General features: G+C 40.2%; 1 protein-coding gene across 1 annotated transcript in view; it reads left to right on the top strand.

The window, feature by feature from the left end:
- The window catches only part of LOC117999042, a 47,583-nt gene extending 32,120 nt beyond the window's left edge, over nucleotides 1–15,463 (top strand). Inside the window, exon 4 of the mRNA XM_034987941.1 lies at nucleotides 14,490–15,463. Within this exon, the coding sequence (XP_034843832.1) occupies nucleotides 14,490–14,592 (103 nt within the window). The 3' untranslated portion in view covers nucleotides 14,593–15,463. The remainder of the gene's footprint in view (nucleotides 1–14,489) is intronic.
- The last annotated feature ends 4,500 nt before the right edge of the window (nucleotides 15,464–19,963 follow it).

The following is a 19,963-nucleotide window of genomic DNA, read 5'->3' as shown; positions in this document are numbered from 1 at the left end:
AGCACAGGGTTTCATATCAAGTGAGGACTGGGGCCAAATGCATGGGACTGGAACAGGGAGACAGAACACTGAGGAGATTAGACAAATCCCTCCCAAGTACTTCTACCATGGGGAACATTTTATAAGAAGACAAGGGCTTTTACCATGGAGATAGGTTGCTCTTTTTGGTGCTTGCTAATAAGGACATAATAAGGTCTTTTTAAAATTAAAAACTTAGGGGCGCCTGGGTGGCTCAGTCGTTAAGCGTCTGCCTTCAGCTCAGGTCATGATCCCAGGGTCCTGGGATCGAGCCCCACATCGGGCTCCCTGCTCCGCGGGAAGCCTGCTTCTCCCTCTCCCACTCCCCCTGCTTGTGTTCCCTCTCTCACTGTGTCTCTCTCTGTCAAATAAATAAATAAAATCTATAAAAAAAATAAATAAAATTAAAAACTTAAACCAATACCATTACATAAATTCAGAGCTGATTTTAGATAGGACTGAAACACAAGAAAATGTATCTTTCCAAGTCCCTATTGACTCTGGGTATGGCCCTCTGTATTCACAATCTAGATCCTGTTCTCTCCAGTTTGACAAACTTATGACACAGGGACACCAGCTTGGGGAAGAGGGGGCTTAGTTTCTAAACACTGAACGACCCTTGACTAGAGAGTGCTTTTACCTATTATAAGTAATCTTGCACAAGTAATTTTCCTGAAGACAGGACTATAACGAGTGTCCCAATATTTGATAGAATAAGTAGGTGATGAAGAAGAAAGATCACAAGATTTAGAGTCAGGATTCCAGACTGTCATTTTCCAGCTGCATGACCTCATAAAATGAGATAATGCATGAAAATGCTTGGAGACCTGAAAGTATTTTGGTTATCTCTGATATATGGTCGGGGAAGTTAACCTTTTTTAAAAAAGTCAAATACAGTTCACACTAAAGTAAGAGATGAGGGCTACTTTGGAGGAGTTGTATGTACATTTCCTGATGTGTGCCACACATTCCCAAAGTCCTGAACCAAACCCAACTTTCATGGTATTGTCTACTGAGTGTGTGTACCTCCTAGATGTTATGCTAGGTTAACAACCATTTCACAAAAGAGGATATATTGCAGCACCCAGATGTTACTTTATCCAAGCTCACAGAAAGATGAGGTCATTTATTTTTTTTATGTGGAATTTATTTTTTAATTTAATTTAATTGTGTTATGTTAGTCACCATACAATACATCATTAGTTTTTGATGTAGTGTTCCATGATTCATTGTTTGCGTATAACACCCAGTGCCCCATGCAGTACGTGCCCTCCTAATACCCATCACCAGGCTAACCCATCCCCCCACCCCCTCCCCCCTAGAACAAATAAGTGAAACCATATGATAATTGACTTTCTCTGCTTGACTTATTTCACTTAGCATAATCTCCTCCAGTCTCATCCATGTTATGTAAAAGTTGGGTATTCATCCTCTCTGATGGTTGAGTATCCATTGTATATATGGACCACATCTTCTTTATCCATTCTCTGTTGAAGGGCATCTCGGCTCTTTCCACAGTTTGGCTATTGCGGACATTGCTGCTATGAACATTGGGGTGAATATGGCCCTTCTTTTCACTACATCTTTGGGATAAATACCCAGTAGTGCAATTGCTGGGTCATAGGGTAGTTCTATTTTTAATTTTTTGAGGAGCCTCTGCACTGTTTTCCAAAGTGGCTGTACCAACTCGCATTCCCACCAACAGTGTAAGAGGGTTCCCCTTTCTCCACATCCTCTCCAACATTTGTTGTTTCTTGCCTTGTCAATTTTTTCCATTCTAACTGGTGTAAGTTTTCTCAATGTGGTTTTGATTTGAATTTCCTTGATGGCTAATGATGATGAACATTTTTTCATGTGTCTGTTAGCCATTTGTATGTCTTCTTTTGAGAAGTGTCTGTTCGTGTCTTCTGCCCATTTTTTGACTTGATTATTTGTTTTTTGGGTGTTGAGTTTGAGAAGTTCTTTATAAATCTTGGAAATAAGACCTTTATCTGTAGTGTCATTTGCAAATATCTTCTCCCATTCTGTAGGCTGCCTCTTTGTTTTGTTGACTGTTTAGATGAGGTCATTTTAGACAGGCCTTCCACAAGAAGTGGAGAGAGGAATAATATTAATAACAATGCAACAACAACAATAGCAGTGGATTGAAATCCTGATACTTTGGCACATATTTTACATGTATTATCTTGTTTAATTTTCCCAACAACCCAATGGGGTGAGTATTAGTCACTCAGTTTTTTTGGGGGGTGGTTTAGAGGAGGGAGGGGAAGAACAGAGAGAGAATCATAAGCAGACTCCATGCTGAGCACAGACTCTGATGCGGGGCTTGATCCCACCACTTTGAGATCATGACCTGAGCCAAAATCAAGAGTCAGATGCTTAACATACTGAGCCCTTAGGCACTCAGTTTTAAAGTTCACGAAAGTGAGGTTCAGAGTCTTTAAGGAATGTGCTCAAGGAAATTCAGCTAGGTTTGAAATCCATCTGTCCTTAAGACTTGATTTTCAGGGCTCCTGGGTGGCTCAGCCGTTAAGCGTCTGCCTTCGGCTCACTTCATGATCCCAGGGTCCTGAGATTGAGCCCCACATTGGGATCCCCACTCTGCGGGAAGCCTGCTTCTCCCTCTCTCACTCCCCCTGCTTGTGTTCCCTCTCTTTCTCTGTCAAATAAATAAATAAAAATCTTAAAAAAAAAAGACCTTGATTTTCACACTACGTTCTACTGCCTCTCAGAGTAGAGCAGGGATAGGAACCAACACAATGAATTCATCAATATCAAATTTCTGGAAAAAAAAAAAGTTTTCCCTACAATTTAAATAAATTTAAGTCTTTATCAAAATTTAAGTGCTGAAAAGAAAGCAGTCTTATGCAGTTGTTCCCCTCTAAGTTTCTGTAGTGACTTAGGCTTATATTGTATTTAAATGGAATCTATTTTTTTAATTTTATTATGTTATGTTAATCACCATACATTACATCATTAGTTTTTGACGTAGTGTTCCATGATTCATTGTTTGCGTAAAGCACCGAGTGCTCCATACAGTACGTGCCCTCTTTAATACCCATCACCAGGCTAACCCATCCCCCCATCCCCTACCCTCTAGAACCCCCAGTTTGTTTCTCAGAGTCCATAGTCTCTCATGGTTCATCTCCCCCACTGATTTCCCCCCGCTTCATTTCTCCCTTCCTACTATCTTTTTTTTTTTTAACATATAATGTATTATTTGTTTCAGAGGTACAGGTCTGTGATTCAACAGTCTGGCACAATTCACAGCGCTCACCATAGCACATACCCTCCCCAATGTCCATTACCTAGCCACCCCATCCTTCCCACCCCCCACCACTCCAGCAACCCTCAGTTTGTTTCCTGAAATTAAGAATTCCTCATATCAGAGAGATCATATGATACATGTCTTTCTCTGATTGACTTATTTCGCTCAGCGTAATACCCTCCAGCTCCATCCACGTCGTTGCAAATGGCAAGAGTTCATTCCTTTTGATGGCTGCATAATATTCCATTGTATATATAAATGGAATCTAAAAGATCCCAAGATCTGTAGTTTAAAAAAAGTCACTAACTGCATTATTCCCACCAAAATAGTATCATTTTCTTTAATATAAAAAATAAGTTCACCTGATTATTCCTTTTTCTGATCCTTCTCTTACTCTATTTAGGATACTATATTCATCTTCATATAAAATGATCCAGGTAAAGAAAATGACCAAGTTGAGGAAAGGGAATCCTTTTGTTTTTTGGAGTGTGGTTGACCTGATTCCCTGAAAAGAATGTGTAGAGGATTAAGTATATTTTCCCCCAAATTGTGCTTCGTAGTTCCTATCTCCCAGCAAGACTAGCTACATGATTTGTAGGGCCCAGTGCAAAATGAAAACTAGGGTGCCTTGTTCAAAAATTAAGAATTTCAGGGGCACCTCGGTTACTCAGTTGGTTGAGGCTCTGACTCCGGGTTTCAGCTCAGGTCATGACCTCATGGGTTGTGAGATCGAGTGGGGCTCCACGCTGAGCGGGGAGTCTGCTTAAAAAGATTCTCTCCCTCTGCCCCTCTCCCCACTCACGCTCTCTCTATCTCTGTCTCTTTCTCTCTCTAAAATAAGTGAATAAATCTTTAAAAGAAAAAAAATAAATTTCAAGATAGCAGCAGCAGATCATAATTGGGCACACAAGGCTCTTGCAAGTGGGGGGTCCTTATGCAACTGTGTGGGTCACCAGCTCATCATGGCAACCCTGCTGCTACATATCTTTGTAACTCCAGGAATACAGCCATAACAAACTTAGCTCAGTGTAATTACAGGATAAATAATCTTGGTGAGCATAGGGTTAGCCCTCTTTTTTTTTTTTTTTTTAAGATTTTATTTATTTATTTGTCAGAGAGAGAGAGCACAAGCAGGGGGAACAGCAGGCAGAGGCAGAAGCAGGCTCCCTGCTGAGCAAGGAGCCTGATACAGGACTTGATCCCAGGACCTTGGGATCATGACCCAGGCCGAAGGCAGACGCCTAACTGACTGAGCCACCCAGGCGTCCCTAGAGTTAGCCCTCTTAAGTTATGCCTGACTAAGGAGTCCACAGAAGGACATCTGAAGCTTTTGTTATCAGATTCACTTTAGGCATTTTGTATATGGAACAAGAGCTTACATAGGTGTAATTGTTGTAAGTTATTTCCTTGTAAAAAGATAGTCAAGTGTTTTATTTAAGTCAATAGTCATATGGGATATTTTCTCACATAAATGTAATAAGGTAGAATAACAATATTGATTATTTTTTTTCCTGAAGAAAGAGTATATTTATATTTGGCCAATGATCTTGGTAGCTGCCATTGCTTAGTGGACTAGCTAGAATCTGACTCAGAAGGAGACTGAAGGGCCTGGGTAGGACATGAAACACAGCACTTCTTTTGGGATTTGTGTCTGCTTCTGCACATTTTATTTACTCACAGACCAATGAAGTAAGGAAGGACATGGGGGAAGGTGAAAACCCAAGAATAGTACATGGCTTCCAAGTGGAATTCTAGTTATTTAAAAAAATATAATAAAAATTTGCAGTTTCTGGGGCACCTGGGTGGCTCAGTCAGTTAAGTGTCTTCCTTCAGCTCAGGTCAAGATCACAGAGTCCCGGGATCCAGCCCCACATTGGGCTCCCTGCTCAGCGGGGAGTCTGCTTTTCCCTCACTCCTCCCAGGCTCGTGCTCTCTCGCTCTTTGTCGCTCGCTCACACTCTCTCTCAAATAAATAAATAAAATCTTTTAAAAATTTTGCAATTTTCTAAAGGAGATTTATTCTAGAAAAATAGCTTAAATAGTTAGAATAATTTTAATTTATAGGAAAATCTAAAAGATCCCCTCATCTGCTAAGATTTTAATTATTGACAAGTAAAGAATATAAAAAAACGTAACTTTGAACTACGAATTCTCCCTTCTCATCTTCCATGTAGATTGTTACTGGGGGCCTTTAACATAGAAAAAGAGAGAGGGACGCCTGGGTGGTTCAGTCAGTTAGGCGTCTGCCTTTGGCTTGGGTCATGATCCCGGAGTCCTGGAATCAGAATCAAGCCCCACATGGGGCTCCCTGCTCGGTGGGGAGTTTGCTTCTTCCTCTCCCTCTGCTGCTCCCCTCCCCAATTCGCTCATGTGTGCTCTCTCTCTTTCTCAAATAAATAAAATCTTAAAAAAAAAAAAAAAAAAGGAGAAGAAAACCAACCATAACTTGAAAATGCAAAAAAGATAGACACTTGATGGAACCCTGAAAAATAAATAATCTCTCTGGTTTAGGACTTTTTAAAGGACGTGATCAATTTTCCTTGGGTGGGCCTAGGGTGGAAGTGGAGATAAAGAGTGCTATAAAACTGTTGCCTAGAGAATGATCCCTTCCTCTGCAGTGTTTTCTATACCAGGACTGATGGTCAAGTCGGCTTGTTAAATGCCATCTTGGGGGGCACCTGGGTGGCTCCGTTGGTTAAACATACAATTCTTGGTTTTGGCCCAGGTTATAATCCCAGGGTCCTGGGATCGAGCCACATGTCAGGCTCACCACTCAGTGGGGAGTCTGCTTGTGTCCCTCTCCCTCAGTCCCTCCCCCTGCTTGCGTGCTCTCTCTCTAAAATAAATAAATAAATAAATCTTTTTTTTTTTTTTTTAATGCCATCTTGGAAAGCAGAATAAGGTGCCTTTGAAAATGTGGAATACAGTCAGTAAGATGAGCAGTGGATCAAGCACTACAAGTTTTCAAATTTAGTGAAAGAGAAAAAATAAAGGGGTACTTTTAGAAATAAGGAACAAAAAACTGAGGGAAGGATTTCTGCATACAAAAGCAGACTGCTCAGGAAAAAGCTAAGAAATCCCCCATAGGAAACAATTTAGGGGAAAAGACTAGAAGAAAAATATTAAATATCGTAAGGGGCAGAGCGCATGTCTCTACTGGTGCCCAGTGCAGAAACATTGGCCTGAAGTACTCAACACAAATTGAGGTTGGGTCTTTAAATACAGAGTGAATTAGATGGTTCAGAAGGACAGTTTCCTGGAATTGCCATAAAATTGTGGGAAAAGTTGAGTCTGGACTTACATTGTAGAAATTATATATCTTTGTTAGTGACTTCATTTTCTGTGTGTGTATATATGTATTTATGTATATATATAGTAATCATTCAACAGAACATTTGCTGGGCATGTAGTAAATGCTGGGCGCTGGGCTAGGCTTGGGGATGTGAAGGTGAATGGGAGTATAAGGAAGCACATTGGCTCCTCTACTCATCTTAGACTCTCAGCTAGGGCTCTGGAACAAAAGACAGATTAATAAGAGAAAAGCATATAAATTCATTTAATGTAAGTTTTATGTGACACAGGAGCTCTCATAAGGAAATGAAGACCCAAAGAAATAGCAAGACCTAAGTGCCTATATATTAGGTTGACAAAGAGAGGCAGTTGTGGAAAAGTAACTAAAATATATGGGAAGACTAAAGAAGAGTGTATTTTAATTAGGTCTGTTTGTACAGAATTCTCTCTGCCTCAGCTCCTCACCTCTGGTGAGGAGAATGTGTCTTTCTTCTTGGTATAGGGAGGACATCTTTCATATGAGATTTTTATCTCTTGCTTTCAGGAAGAAAGGGTAGGTGTCTTTCTTGCACCTGCTGTTTTTCAAGTGCCTTTAGCTCAAAGTAATCCTTATGTCAAGAGCATATTTTGAGGTGGCAGAGTCTGCCTCCTTCAAGGGGAAATGACATATAAAGCTGTAATGAAAAGACAGTGTACAGTAAAGTGCTATAGAATGGCATTCACATGGCACCGAAAGAGACTCCTTACCCAGAATAAGCCATGTGAATGCATGTGTGAAGGGATGTTGTTTGGAGGACTTCAGTTATCGCCGTAGACAGAGTGGTGTGGGATGAGTAGAAGTTGGCCTGGCTGGCAGTAGGTAGGGGTGGAGGTGGTGAGCAGAAGCAAACTGAGAAGGCACAGAGGTGAGAAACAATGTGTTAGTGGTGTGAGCTTGGAACCATGAGCAGTCTATTGCTTTTGGAGGATGAACTGTCAGGCAGACACTGATGAGATGAGGTCTTAGAGAGGAAGCAGGGCTTGTTGGAGGCATAGAGATATGGAAGCATTTCAATAGCTTTTTTTTTTTTTTAAAGATTTTATTTATTTATTTGACAGAGAGAGACACAGCGAGAGAGGGAAAACAAGCAGGGGGAGTGGGAGAGGGAGAAGCAGGCTCCCCGCAGAGCAGGGAGCCCGATGCGGGACTTGATCCCAGGACCCTGGGATCATGACCTGAGCCGAAGGCAGTCACTTAACCAACTGAGCCACCCAGGCGCCCAGCTTTTTTTTTTTTTTTAAGATTTTATTTATTTACTTGAGAGCGAGGGAGAGAATCTGAAGCAGACTCTGCACTGAGCACAGAGCCTGATGCAGGGCTTGGTCCCATGACCATGAGATCACAACCTGGGCTGAAACCAAGAGTCAATGCTTAACCAAATGAGCCATCCAGGTGCCCCTATGGAAGCATTTCAAACAAGGATGGGTTGGCGGGGTGGGGGGGGTCCTGCTGAAATTTTCATGTTCAAGAGTTCACTTTGGCTATGCTACTGAGGCTGGGTTTGAATAGGACTCACTGGGCGCTGGTACCCTAATGCAAGGAGAGATGGTGAAGGCCTAAAGAAGACAGTACCATTACAAAGCAAAATTACCAAGATTAGTAAAGGTTAGGGGTGCCTGGGTGGCTCAGTCGTTAAGCGCCTGCCTTCAGCTCAGGTCATGATTTCAGGGTCCAGGGATCAAGCCCCGCATCAGGCTCCCTGCTCGGCAGGGAGCCTGCTTCTCCCTCTCCCACTCCCCCTGCTTGTGTTCCCTCTCTCCCTGTGTCTCTCTCTGTCAAATAAATAAATAAAAATCTTAAAAAAAAAAATTAGTAAAGGTTAGATGTAGGAGCTGGGTATGGGGGAGGGGAGGATAAAACAGAATATGACTCCCAGGTTTTAGCTTAGGTCACTGGATATTTATGGGTCCCACAAACTAAGTTACAGAGGACAGAAAAAGGAACGTGTATGTCTTGGTCAGGGTCCCCACAGGAAACAGGAATCTTGCTCAGGTTGGGCAGTTTGAGGAGGGTTTAGTAGTTAAGTTATTTACAAAGATGTGGGTACATGAAGAATAAAGTAGCCCCTTGAGACTAACAATTGTGGGGTGGGGGAAAATGCTGTGATCAGTCGAAGACCTGGAGGGACAGGCTACTGGAACCTGGAGACAGGGCTGTCTGACAACTGTGACCTCCATCAAGGAACAAGGGACGCTTCCAGTTTATTGCAGCCCTGCAGGGAGGTGAAGGAAGAGAGCTAAACACTGACTTCATTTTGGGCTCTCCCTCTGATCTCCTGTTGGGATCTCTCATTGGCCAAGCTCACCTGGAAGTGTTAGCAGAGGGCAAGAAGGCTCACCAGTGTAGACAGGTGGAGTTTGGGTGTGTGAGGGCTAGCTGGAGGCTCTCTAGCATGGAGTAGAGAGAATGGGCTGAACTGCCTTGTGTCTGGTATTCACCACTTACTAGACGTGTAAACTTGGACGTATTTCTTAACTTCTCTGTGCTTTAGTTTCCTCATCTGTAAAAGAGAAGGTAATAATAATACCTACCCCACAGAGATGAGGTAGATTATAAATCACTTAATATGTGTAAAGTATTTAGAATGGTGCCTGGCACATAGAAAGCCATAAATATAGATGTCTGCTGTTATTACTTGTTATCCATATGGAAATGCCAAGCCAGCAGGTGAATATAGGAGTCTGAAGGTCAAGGAAGAAGGGAGATTAGATTCAGATAGTTTTGAGAGAAGTTATGATAACTGAATGAGATCACCCAGAGAGAGTCTAGAGTAGTGCTGTCCCGTAGAAATGTATTTTAAATACATATGTAATTTTCAATTCTGAAGTTAAAAAAAGAAGAAAAAAAGAACCAATGACGTTTTAAAAAAACTAAAGAGAAATAGTTGAAATTAATATTGATAATATATTTTATTTAACCCAACATACACAAAATGTTAGCATTTCAGTATGTATTCAATATAAAAAAAATTAATGAGAGAGTTTACCTTCCTTTTTTTAATATGAAGTCATCGAAATTTGGAGTGTATGTTCACTTATAGCACATTTCAGTTTGGACTAGCACATTTCAAATGCTCAAAAGCCACATGTGTCATGACTCCTGGACAGTGCTGGGCTAGAGTCAGAAAAGCAGAAAAACCAGGAAAGGTCTCTGAAAAACACTCATAATTAAGGCTCTGGACCAGGACAGAGAAACCAGAAAGAAAGAAGTTTTAAGAATTCTGAGAGCGTGGTGCTGCAGACATCCAGGTCATAGAGAGTTTTCAGTAGATTTACAGTTTCAGATACAGCAGCCAGTCCTGTAAGAACAAGTCTATAAAATGCCCACTGAATTTGGCAAACCAAAGGTTGCTGGTGACCTTGAAGGGAATTGTCTTTGTAAGAAAAATGGTAGCCAAAAGATGGATAAGAATGGGTTTACAGCTGTGCTAGGTGGAGAGCTGAGGTCATGGGAAATTTTAGAAATTATTAGAGAGGAAGAGCATATACCAGAACTTCTCAGTTTACATCTTCAAGGAAGGACAAGTTCAAAGGTGTCATATCACTCACATACTCACTCACTTCGTCTCTCTCTATCCCTTTTTCTGGACATCAGTACCCTTTTACCAGTATCGTATTGTCTCAGCCACCTCCTTTGCACATATACCAGCGAGATCACGTTTGGCCACAAGTGTCATTAATGCTGAAAAATATTTGCTTGTCTAGCAAATTTTTAAAGCAGCCAACCTGTACACTTGTTCTTTACTCATCAACATTCATTTCCCTCTTTCTCCTTTCCACAAGCCTCTTATTTCCACATTGGGATCCCTGTGATTCTACTGATAAAACATGTGACCTGAACCGTTCCATCTCCTTTGACACATAGGTTAGTTCCTATGCAACACTTGACCCAATCCTAACAATTACAGGGAATCTGAGGTTCTAATGTTAGAATAAGGGTGTTCTCTCTCCCTCTAGATGGTGTGGCATGCAGTTATGAGACCTAGAATGATTAAAGTTGTACTTGCTCCACGAGGAAATGCAGTCTGAGGATAAAGTGAACACAGGGAGGGGCAGAGCCAAGAAAATCATAGAGAAATGAAGCCGGAGCCCTAGTGATAAGAAACTAGTTCAAGCCATGCCTACGGTCTTTCTTGGGGAATTTTCTTACATGAACCAGTAAGTTACCTTTATTTTTTAAACCAGATTGAATTGCATTTTCTATTATTTGCAGCCAAAAAATATCTATCCCAAAGCTTGCCATGTGCCAGCATTTTTGCTAGAATCTTGAATCATTTTACTACTTAAAACTCTTAAACGTTTCTCCTTGTCTGTAGTGATGTTGGTAACGAGTTTAATCACATATAGGACAAAATCTAAGCTTCTTTTTAAGGGGTTTCAAGGTCAGCAATGCCCTGCATAACATATAGCCTTGCCTACTTGTTCAGATGCATCTCCCTGTGGCACTTTATCCTTTGATGGTAATGAACTATTTATAATTTTCCAAACACATTCTGGAGGTTTTAAAATATGGCCACACGTTATTTGAAATTCCTCCAATTATGATGTGATAAACATGTCTCATTTCCTTGAATCCTTATGACTACATTGTGAGCTGATGACTACGTTGACCAAGAGATTATAGCAGAATGATGCTTACATGGCTTCCAAAACTAGATCACAAGAACTGTGCAGCTTACTCCAGGTTTTTCTGGAATACTCACTCTCTAGAAGCCTCCTTCCCATACTGTGGGACTCTCAATCCACACGGAGAGGTCATGTGTAGATCCTCCTATCTACAGTCCCAGTTGAGCCCAGGCTTAGAGTCATCCTGACTCAAGCACCAGAACGTGAGTGAAGAAACTTCCAGATGACTCCACTCCTCTGGCATCTGAGCCACTCATAGCCATTTATAGATTTCTGCAGTGTTTCTAGATGAAGCCCAAGACCTATGGAGATGAGATAAGCTGTTCCTGCTCTGTTCTCTCTGAATTCCTATTCCACAAGCCAACAAACATAATAAAATGGTTGTTATTTTACACTACTAAGTTTGGGATCCTTTGTTACACACCAGGAGATAATTAGAACAGATTTCGGACTTCTGTTAATTAGAATTTGCATCTATGTGGCAGTAATACCCACCTCATTGAAGTCTTCCTTCAGCTCCTCAACAGGCTTATGTTTTCTGTCTTCTGTGTTTTTATAAGTGCCAGCTTATAAATTATCTTGAAGAATTTAATTGTCTGTGTCCTGTTCCTGCACTGGAGTATAAACTCCTTGAATGTAGGAGCATGTCTTTTTGGCTTTCTGTCCTCAGGGTCAAATTGCAGTATCTATCACATAGTAGTTATCTGATAAGTGTAATACAATGATATTTTTTTGCTGGAAGTATTACAGAGTTCAAGTGCAACACTGTCAAGAACTGTGAAGAGTCTGATATTTTACCCTGTGAGTTGGATAAATACCCAGTTCTTCCCTCCTGTGTTTCTCCTTTAATCTCACACTGCTACTCTCTTACAACACTTCTGACACCAGATGTATGGGGACTTTTCCCCACAGCTAACAAATCTCTGTGACACAAGATGCGTATCCTAAAATTTAATTCAATTATGACACTAAGTGGGCATACTATCAGAGTCCACAGGTTAAGGGCTCAGTCCCACGAAACCACTGCCCACTTCAGATGCCAATTGCAAGTAGGAGGTCCCCAGGCTACAAACTGGTGACTCCCAGGACCTCAGCCCCCTTTGATTTGGTTATTCCCTAGAATTGCTCACAGAGCTCAGGGAAACACTTACTAAAGTGTACCAATTTATTAAAGGATGTGATAAAGGACACAGATGAATAGCCAGATGAAGAGAAACATAGGGTAAAATCTGGGAGGGTCCCAGGCACAGGAACTTCTGTCCCCATGGAGTTGGGGTACATCTCCTCCTGGTATATGTATGTGTTCACCAACCTGAAAGCTCCCTGAACCCCATACTATTCGGATTTTATGGAGGCTTTCTCATGTAGGCATGATCAGTTATTAACTCCTTTACTAGTCCTTCACCCTAGTAGCAGAAATGGGGGGGGGAGACTAAAAATTTCAAGCTTCTAATCATGGCTTGGTCTTTCTCGTGACCAAAAGCCATGCAGGAGACCAGCCAGAGTCCCCTCATTTTGTTCTAATAAAAAAGATGCTCCTAGTGCTCTTATCATTCAGGAAATTACAAGGGTTTTAGGAGCTATGTGTCAGAGTCCGAGCGTAATGACCAATATAGATGTATTTTTTCCTGTTATCTCATTAACCTGCCACAATTTCACAGATGTTGGCAGAAGACATGAGTCTTCAAGATCAGAGACAAAAGAATATATTCTTCATGACAATAGTGGTAGCTAGATTGTTAGGCTTTCTGCCCGTTCTCCAAGCACCAGTTCCTACTAGGTGTTGCACATAGGGCCAGGTAATGCCTGCACGTGCAGTACACTGAATTATGGGAGAGGAACCCTGAGCTTAGGGAACCTGTATCTTTTATAAAGGTCAGTAGACATACCTGCCCTTTGCCCTGGAGAGACACATTATCTTGATTATACTAGACAATAAACAAACCTGTCCTCTAATGTGGAGAAAGAGACTGTCTTCCAAGGCTATTTGCTCAAACAGCCTTGAACAGGTAGTCTGAAACAAAGGGAGTCATTCTGCTGATGAACAGAAATGTGAGAGACCCATAGATATTTGTCTCCCCCAAAACTCAGAAGATTTATCAGTCATATTAGTCATTTTTTAGGCCATGAAAATCTTCAAAGAGAAGATGATAACTTAAACTGAGTCTTGAAATATATGAGTAGACATTACCAGGCAGGTGGTATTAGTGGGAAGTTTCATGAAGCAGGAACAATTTGAACAAAAGTATGGAGGAATGATGACTGGAAAATTGAAAATGGTTTGACATGGATGCATTGGAGGGTATAAGGGAGGGAGGGGTCTAATGTGAGATGGATGAGGAGATAAGCGAGAGGCAGCTCACAGAAGGTCCTCTATGGCATGCTGACAGATGTATACTTTATCCTGTAATAAACAGGGAGCCAGTCAAGGTTTTTAAGCAATTCAGGCATGTGATCAGATTCCTTTTTAGAAAGATACATCTAGCTGAGACCAAAAGGGCATTCTGGACTGAAAGAACAGTGTGGATATAATGGAGACATTCAAGTGCCAGCAAATTGAGGGAACTGTAGCAGATCTCTGAACATGATGGTCAGTGCAACACACTCATCAAAGTGAGTATTTATTAAGAGTGATTTAACAGCTTTCAATCAGTTACCAGGCGCCAGTTGTTAAGCTGGGACATAAGTGGGGAAGTCTAAGGCTATGCCATGTTAAATTAGGCTAAGCTAATTTATGTCTGAATAATCCATAGTGAAAGAAAAGATTCGAGTTGGCAATTAGGTGTTCTCTTAACTGCCTACTTTGATTGATTGTGATGGGCCACCTGGAACATGGTGTTAAGAAGTATTTTCAGCCCAATTCTGGGCTCAGTGGGAAAGAGGGAGATCCTTACACAGTTTTGCCTGCTACAGGCAAAACAATGGTAACAATACATTTGCTGGCAATGGGCTGGGGGCAAGGTTTGCTCAAAGCTTAATATTGACAAATTGAAACCTATACAGGGGGCGGGCCCTGTGGCAGGAGTAGCTGTATAAATATGGGGAGGTGATGAGGTACATTAGGTGGCAGAAGTGAACAGACAAGATGGAAACAGGGGTGCTTCGGGTTTATATCCAAGGTCTAGACCCAAAATATGAGATAAGGGAGGCAACAGCCAGCTTGGGGAATGAGATGCTGTCAGATTATGCCAAAGGGGTCAGTTATCAATTAGAGTTTTTTTTTTTTTTTTTTTTTTTTTTAATGCAGTGACTTGGGTTCTGTTGCTCCAGATCCAGCAGTTTGGTCCTGGCACTTGATGGCAGTGGATACAAAACTGACACAAGATAAGGATATCAAAGTCAGTACCTAAGGAGGCAGAGGATGTGTCTTCTTTGGTTCAGGATTCTCTAACTTTTCTTGAGAGTAAGCATTTTCACAATGTGAGTATGCAGTATTATTCAGTAATATTTAATTCTGTTATGGAGGATAAGAAAAAAAAATGGGATGGACGAAACTCAAAGTGTGTCAAATGGCTTGCAAGATATAGATAAAATTAATTAGATGGGTTAAGTATAGATAGTAAGTTATCTATAAGACATTTAAAAAATAGAATAGTTGGAATATACAATAAAAAGGATAGAACCAAAAAAGTGTTTATGTGTGTGTGTGTGTATGTATATAGATATATATGAAGGAAATTACAAAGGTATTAGGAGCTCTGAAAGGTAGAAGGACCAAGAGGCACAAAATATTCATAATACACTAAATAAACATGAGGCACATGAAGCATTCAATATTCAATACTGACCACTCAATATTGAAGCACCCAGTATTAAATCAGCCACTCACTGATGATATCATTCTGGTCCTGTGTTACCTCTGCCCCAAAAGAGTTGCTCAGCAGGCATGCTATATTCTTTTTCTTGCATCATTGAAGCATGTATTTGTTCTAGTCACCTTCCATCTTCTAAGACCCTTTGTTTAAACCTGATACTGATCCTTAAACTACACCATCAGTGGAGAAGGCTGATGTGGCAGAAAGACAAGAAATATGAACACCATAACCCAGAATGCATATAGTGTGGTCCTTCCATCCATTCAAAACTTTAAACATGTCACTCCATTTTTTTCCTGGCTTCCATAGAATCTGATTAGAAATGTGTTCTACAGTTGAACAACATGGGTTTGAACTGCATGGCTCCACTTATATACAGATTTTTTTTTTCAATAAATACAGTACAGTTCCATAAATGTATTCTCTCCTCCTTATGATTTTTCAAAAAACATTTTCTTTTCTCTAGCTTACTTTATTATGAGAATACAATATATATTATATATAATACAAATAACCTATGAAATATGCATTTATGTTATTGATAAGCCTTCTAGTCAACAGTAGGTTATTAGTAGTTAAGTTTTCAAGGAACCAAAAATTATCCATGGATTTTCAACTGTACAGGGGGGTGAGTGCCCAAAACTCCCATGTTGCCCAAGGGTCAACTGTACTATAATTCTTATGTAATGTTGTTGGTTTTTTTCTCTGACTTCAAGATTTTCTCTTTATCTCGTGTTTTCACTAGTTTGAATATGATGTGTGTGCGGTGCTGTATTTACCTAGTTTGGTATTCCCTGAACTTCTTGGATCTGTAGGTTGATATATTTCATTAATTTTGGAAAATTCTCTGCCATTATATCTTCAAATATTTCTTCTGTCCAATTCTAACTTGTTCTACTGGGATTCCAATTACAAGTGTGTTATACAATTTGATATTGATCCATAGCTCTTGAATGGTCTATTCTATTTTTTTAAACATCTTTTTCCTCTTGGTATTCCAGTTTGTGTAATTTCTATTCTCCTTTTCTTGGATGTTTCAAATCTACCAAAAAGAATTCTTCGTCTCTGTTTTCATTTCTAGTATTTCATTTGATTGTTTCTTTCAGCACACTAGAGTTTTTAACATGTTAATTGTAGTTAAGTTCCTTGTCTGACAGTTCCAATATCTGGGTCATATCTGCATTTATTAACTGCTTTGTCTTTTAACAAGAGTGCTGTTTTTGCTTGCTTCTTTGTGGTGAGTTTTGATTGAAAACTGAGCATCTTGTGTGGGAAGTAGCATTCATGCCTGAAAGTAGACATGCCCTTTCTATTGCTAGCCCTTTAGTGTGGAGTATTGAGACAGTTAGTTGGGAATTGAGCTGGGTTTGTGTTTTATTGTCACTAAAGTTACCTTCAGTACAGGTTTCAAATCTTTCTAGCTTATCTTGCACTTAGGCTGGCGGCTGGTTTGCTGGAGGGTTTTTCTCAGTGTCTCCCACACCCTCAGAATTAGGTCTTCTCTTTTTGCCTGCACGTCAGAGAGGGAACTCCCTTCTTGCTATTGCCCTTCCCTTAGCAGTAACTGCTCTTTCTTGTTACTCAGAGCTTGTTAGCCTGATGGTGGGGACTGGGGAGTTGAGTTTTCTGGTTCAATCTCAGTCTTAGAGGCTATGTTTCTGGGTCATTTTCCTGCCCCTCTGTGAAAAGCAGAAGTTTGTTTGCTTGTGTGTTTGGTCATTTCTCCCAGCTGCATAGGTGCCCTATAGGTGACAGGGTTTATTACTCTTTTTCCAGTGACTTTGGCTTTTATTTCTCAAGGGGAAAGGGACTAGGTTGGGCATTGTGTCTTTCCAGCAGTGGTGGTTCTCCTCTCCCAGGCCTGTATTTTCTCTGTCTCTCCTACCTCCAATCTTTCATGTGGGTACTGAGTGAGATCCTTAGAGAAAAGCTCACAAGTGTGTGCAAATTCTTCTTGTCTCTGTGGCTCCTAGGGATTATATAATTAAAAAAAAAAAGATTTATTTATTTATTTGAGAAAGGGAGCACGAGCGGGGGGCAGAGGGAGAGGGAGAGAGAATCTCACGCAGACTCCACACTGAGTGTGGAGCCTAACATGGGGCCTGATCTCACAACTTGAACACAAACCAAGAGTCGGACACTTAACCAACTGCACCAACCAGGTGCCCAGGAATTATAGAATCTTATACAAGCTCACACTCAGCCTTTAGCAGTCCAGTAAACATTTTTAGCTAAAATAAATTCTTCTTACTATATTGTATGGATGGCATCTCACATCTGCCCTGGGTGAGCAAGTGCTTGTGACCCATCTCTTCTTGGACATACCTGTTTTTTTTTTGTATTTTGGGTTAGCTGGTTGCCTTGCAACCTGAGCTATCTGAAGCATTCAAGAAGTAATTTTGCAGATTACCCAATTTTTTCTGTTGTAAAGGTGGGAATGATGCTCTTTCCAGCTCTCTAAATCCTGAGTGGAAGTTTGCACCATATCCTGAGGGTGTTAACCCACCCCAGCTCTTTCCCCTTGATTCTCATTGTATCCTTTAAATTGATTTAATAAAATATGAGGTTTGAACATTTTAATTTGATCTGTGAGCCTCTCTGTGCCTTAACATCCATGAGACTTTGCCTGGTAAAGTACTTCTAGGCTCTTACTGCATCAGTGTAATTTTCCACATAGCAACTATTAGCTTGGTGTGGACAAGTCTCCTCTGTTGAAATTATTTCCTGAGATCCTGAGTTTTGCACTGGGGCATTTTTACTCATGAGTTTATAGATGTATTGAAGAGCAATACACTTTGCTACACTTTCACACATAAAACAATTCATCATTAAGACACCTCTATAGTTGAGTGAGCCAGTTCCTTATAATAAATCTCATTATGTAGATAGATAGATAGATAGATAGATAGATAGATAGATAGATAATTTGTTCTATTTTGATGTTTCTCTGAAGAACCCTGCCTAAAACAATAGATTATATTATTGTCATATCTAGGTTTAACCTTGATCTCTCTATTTCCTCCTATTACATAACACATATCCCCAGTCAGACTAGGAGTTTCTTCCTCATTATTCCCATGAGCATTTGAGTGGAGCATCCATTACTGTCACGTTTAATACTGGTTGACACATATAATTATATACTTTATGTTTGTATCTCCATTATTAAGTTGAGTTTTGAAGGGAGGGGTCTCCCCTTATTTGTCTTTTTTACCCCCAGTGTCTAAAACAATCATTAAGAACTTCGGTGAGGGGGCATCTGGCTGGGTCAGTCGGTATAGAGTGTGACTCCTGATGGGTTTTGAGTTTGAGCCCCATGTTGGGTGTAGAGATTACTTAAAAATAAAATCTGTAAAAAAAAAAAAAAAAAAAAAGAGGGGTACCTGGGTGGCTCAGTTTGTTAAGCATCTGGCTCTTGGTTTCAGCTCAGGTCATGATCTCAGGTTCCTAGGATCAGGCCCCATGTCAGGCTCCATGCTCAGCGGGGAGTCTGCTTGAGATTCTCTCTCTTCCTCTCTCTTTGCCCATCCCCCTGCTCTCTCTCTCTCCCTCTCTCAATAAATGAATAAATATTTTTAAAAATAAAGTATTAAAATTAAAAAAATAAAAGAAGTTAGTAAATGTTTATAAACTGACCATATATAACATCTACTATGAAAGTTATTGTTTGGATCCTGTGATTGTGTATGTGCCTGGGTATCATAAACTGGCAAGTGCTTCTCAGATATTGGTTATTATTATTATTATTATTATTGACAAAATTGGCTTTGGTGGAAAGGCTAACCTAGTAATATGACTTTCATTTATATCAGTTATTCTGTGACAAAGTAATTATAGCAGTAATCACTTTTATGCATTGAATGCTTACATAGCAGTGGCTGACAGTGCTTTTGGCTATGGTTACCTGAGGTGTAGAGTCGCTTGCTCTTATAGCAGATCTCTGGACCTTGAATTTTATATTCCTTGGCTCTGATCTTCATATTCTGCCCAGGTTTGCCAGCTCTCTTCTGCCTTCAGGTACTGAAGCCTGCTTTTGTTCTTGTAAATGCTGCTGAGGTCACGCTCTACCCAGAACTGACCACCTAGAACATGAGGCTGCAACTGACTTCAATGATGACTTCATCACTTACGTCCTGTCCCCTGGATCAGAAACTGTTGAGTGTTGGTATAAATTAAGATTAAACCAAGACTTTTTGGTAGAAATTGACAAGCTGATTCTAAAATTTATATGGAATTGCAAGGGACCCAGAGTAGCCAAAACAATTTTAAAAGCAACTAATAAAGTTGGAGGACTCATACTTCTCAGTTTCAAAATTTGCTGCAAAGCTGTAGTAATCAAGACAGTGTGGTATTGGCATAAGGATAAACATATAGATCAATGAAATAGAATTGAGAGTCTAGAAAAAAACTTACATTTATGGAATTGATTTTTGATGAGGGTGCCAAGACAATTCAATGGGGGAAAGAACAGTCTTTTCAACAAATGGTATTGGGACAGCAGAGTATCCATATACAAGAGAATGAAGTTGAACCCTTATCTCATGTTTACACAAATTGGTTCAAAGTGGGTCCAAGACATAAATGGAAGAGCTCAAACTATAAAACTATTAAAAGAAAACAGACATAAACCCTTGGGATCTTAGATTTAGGCAATGGTTTTTTAGCTATGACACCAAAATTACAAATGACAAGAAAAAAAAAAAAATTTGACTTCATCAAAATGAAATCTTTTGTGCTTCAAAGGACACCATCAAAAAAATGAAAAGACAAATCACCAAAGGGGAGAAAATGTTTATAAATCACATATCTGATAAAGGACTTATATCCAGAATATATGAAGAACTCTTACAGCTCAACAATTAAAACAGAAACAGCCCAGTCAAAAAATGGGCAAAAGAAAAGAATA

Source organism: Mirounga leonina, unplaced genomic scaffold (assembly GCF_011800145.1).
Source record: "Mirounga leonina isolate KUSES-001 unplaced genomic scaffold, KU_Mleo_1.0 Mir_447, whole genome shotgun sequence".
In the NCBI taxonomy this organism is placed as follows: domain Eukaryota; kingdom Metazoa; phylum Chordata; class Mammalia; order Carnivora; family Phocidae; genus Mirounga; species Mirounga leonina.
Note: the sequence above shows the minus strand (reverse complement) of the source record. Positions and strands in the feature narration are given on the sequence as shown.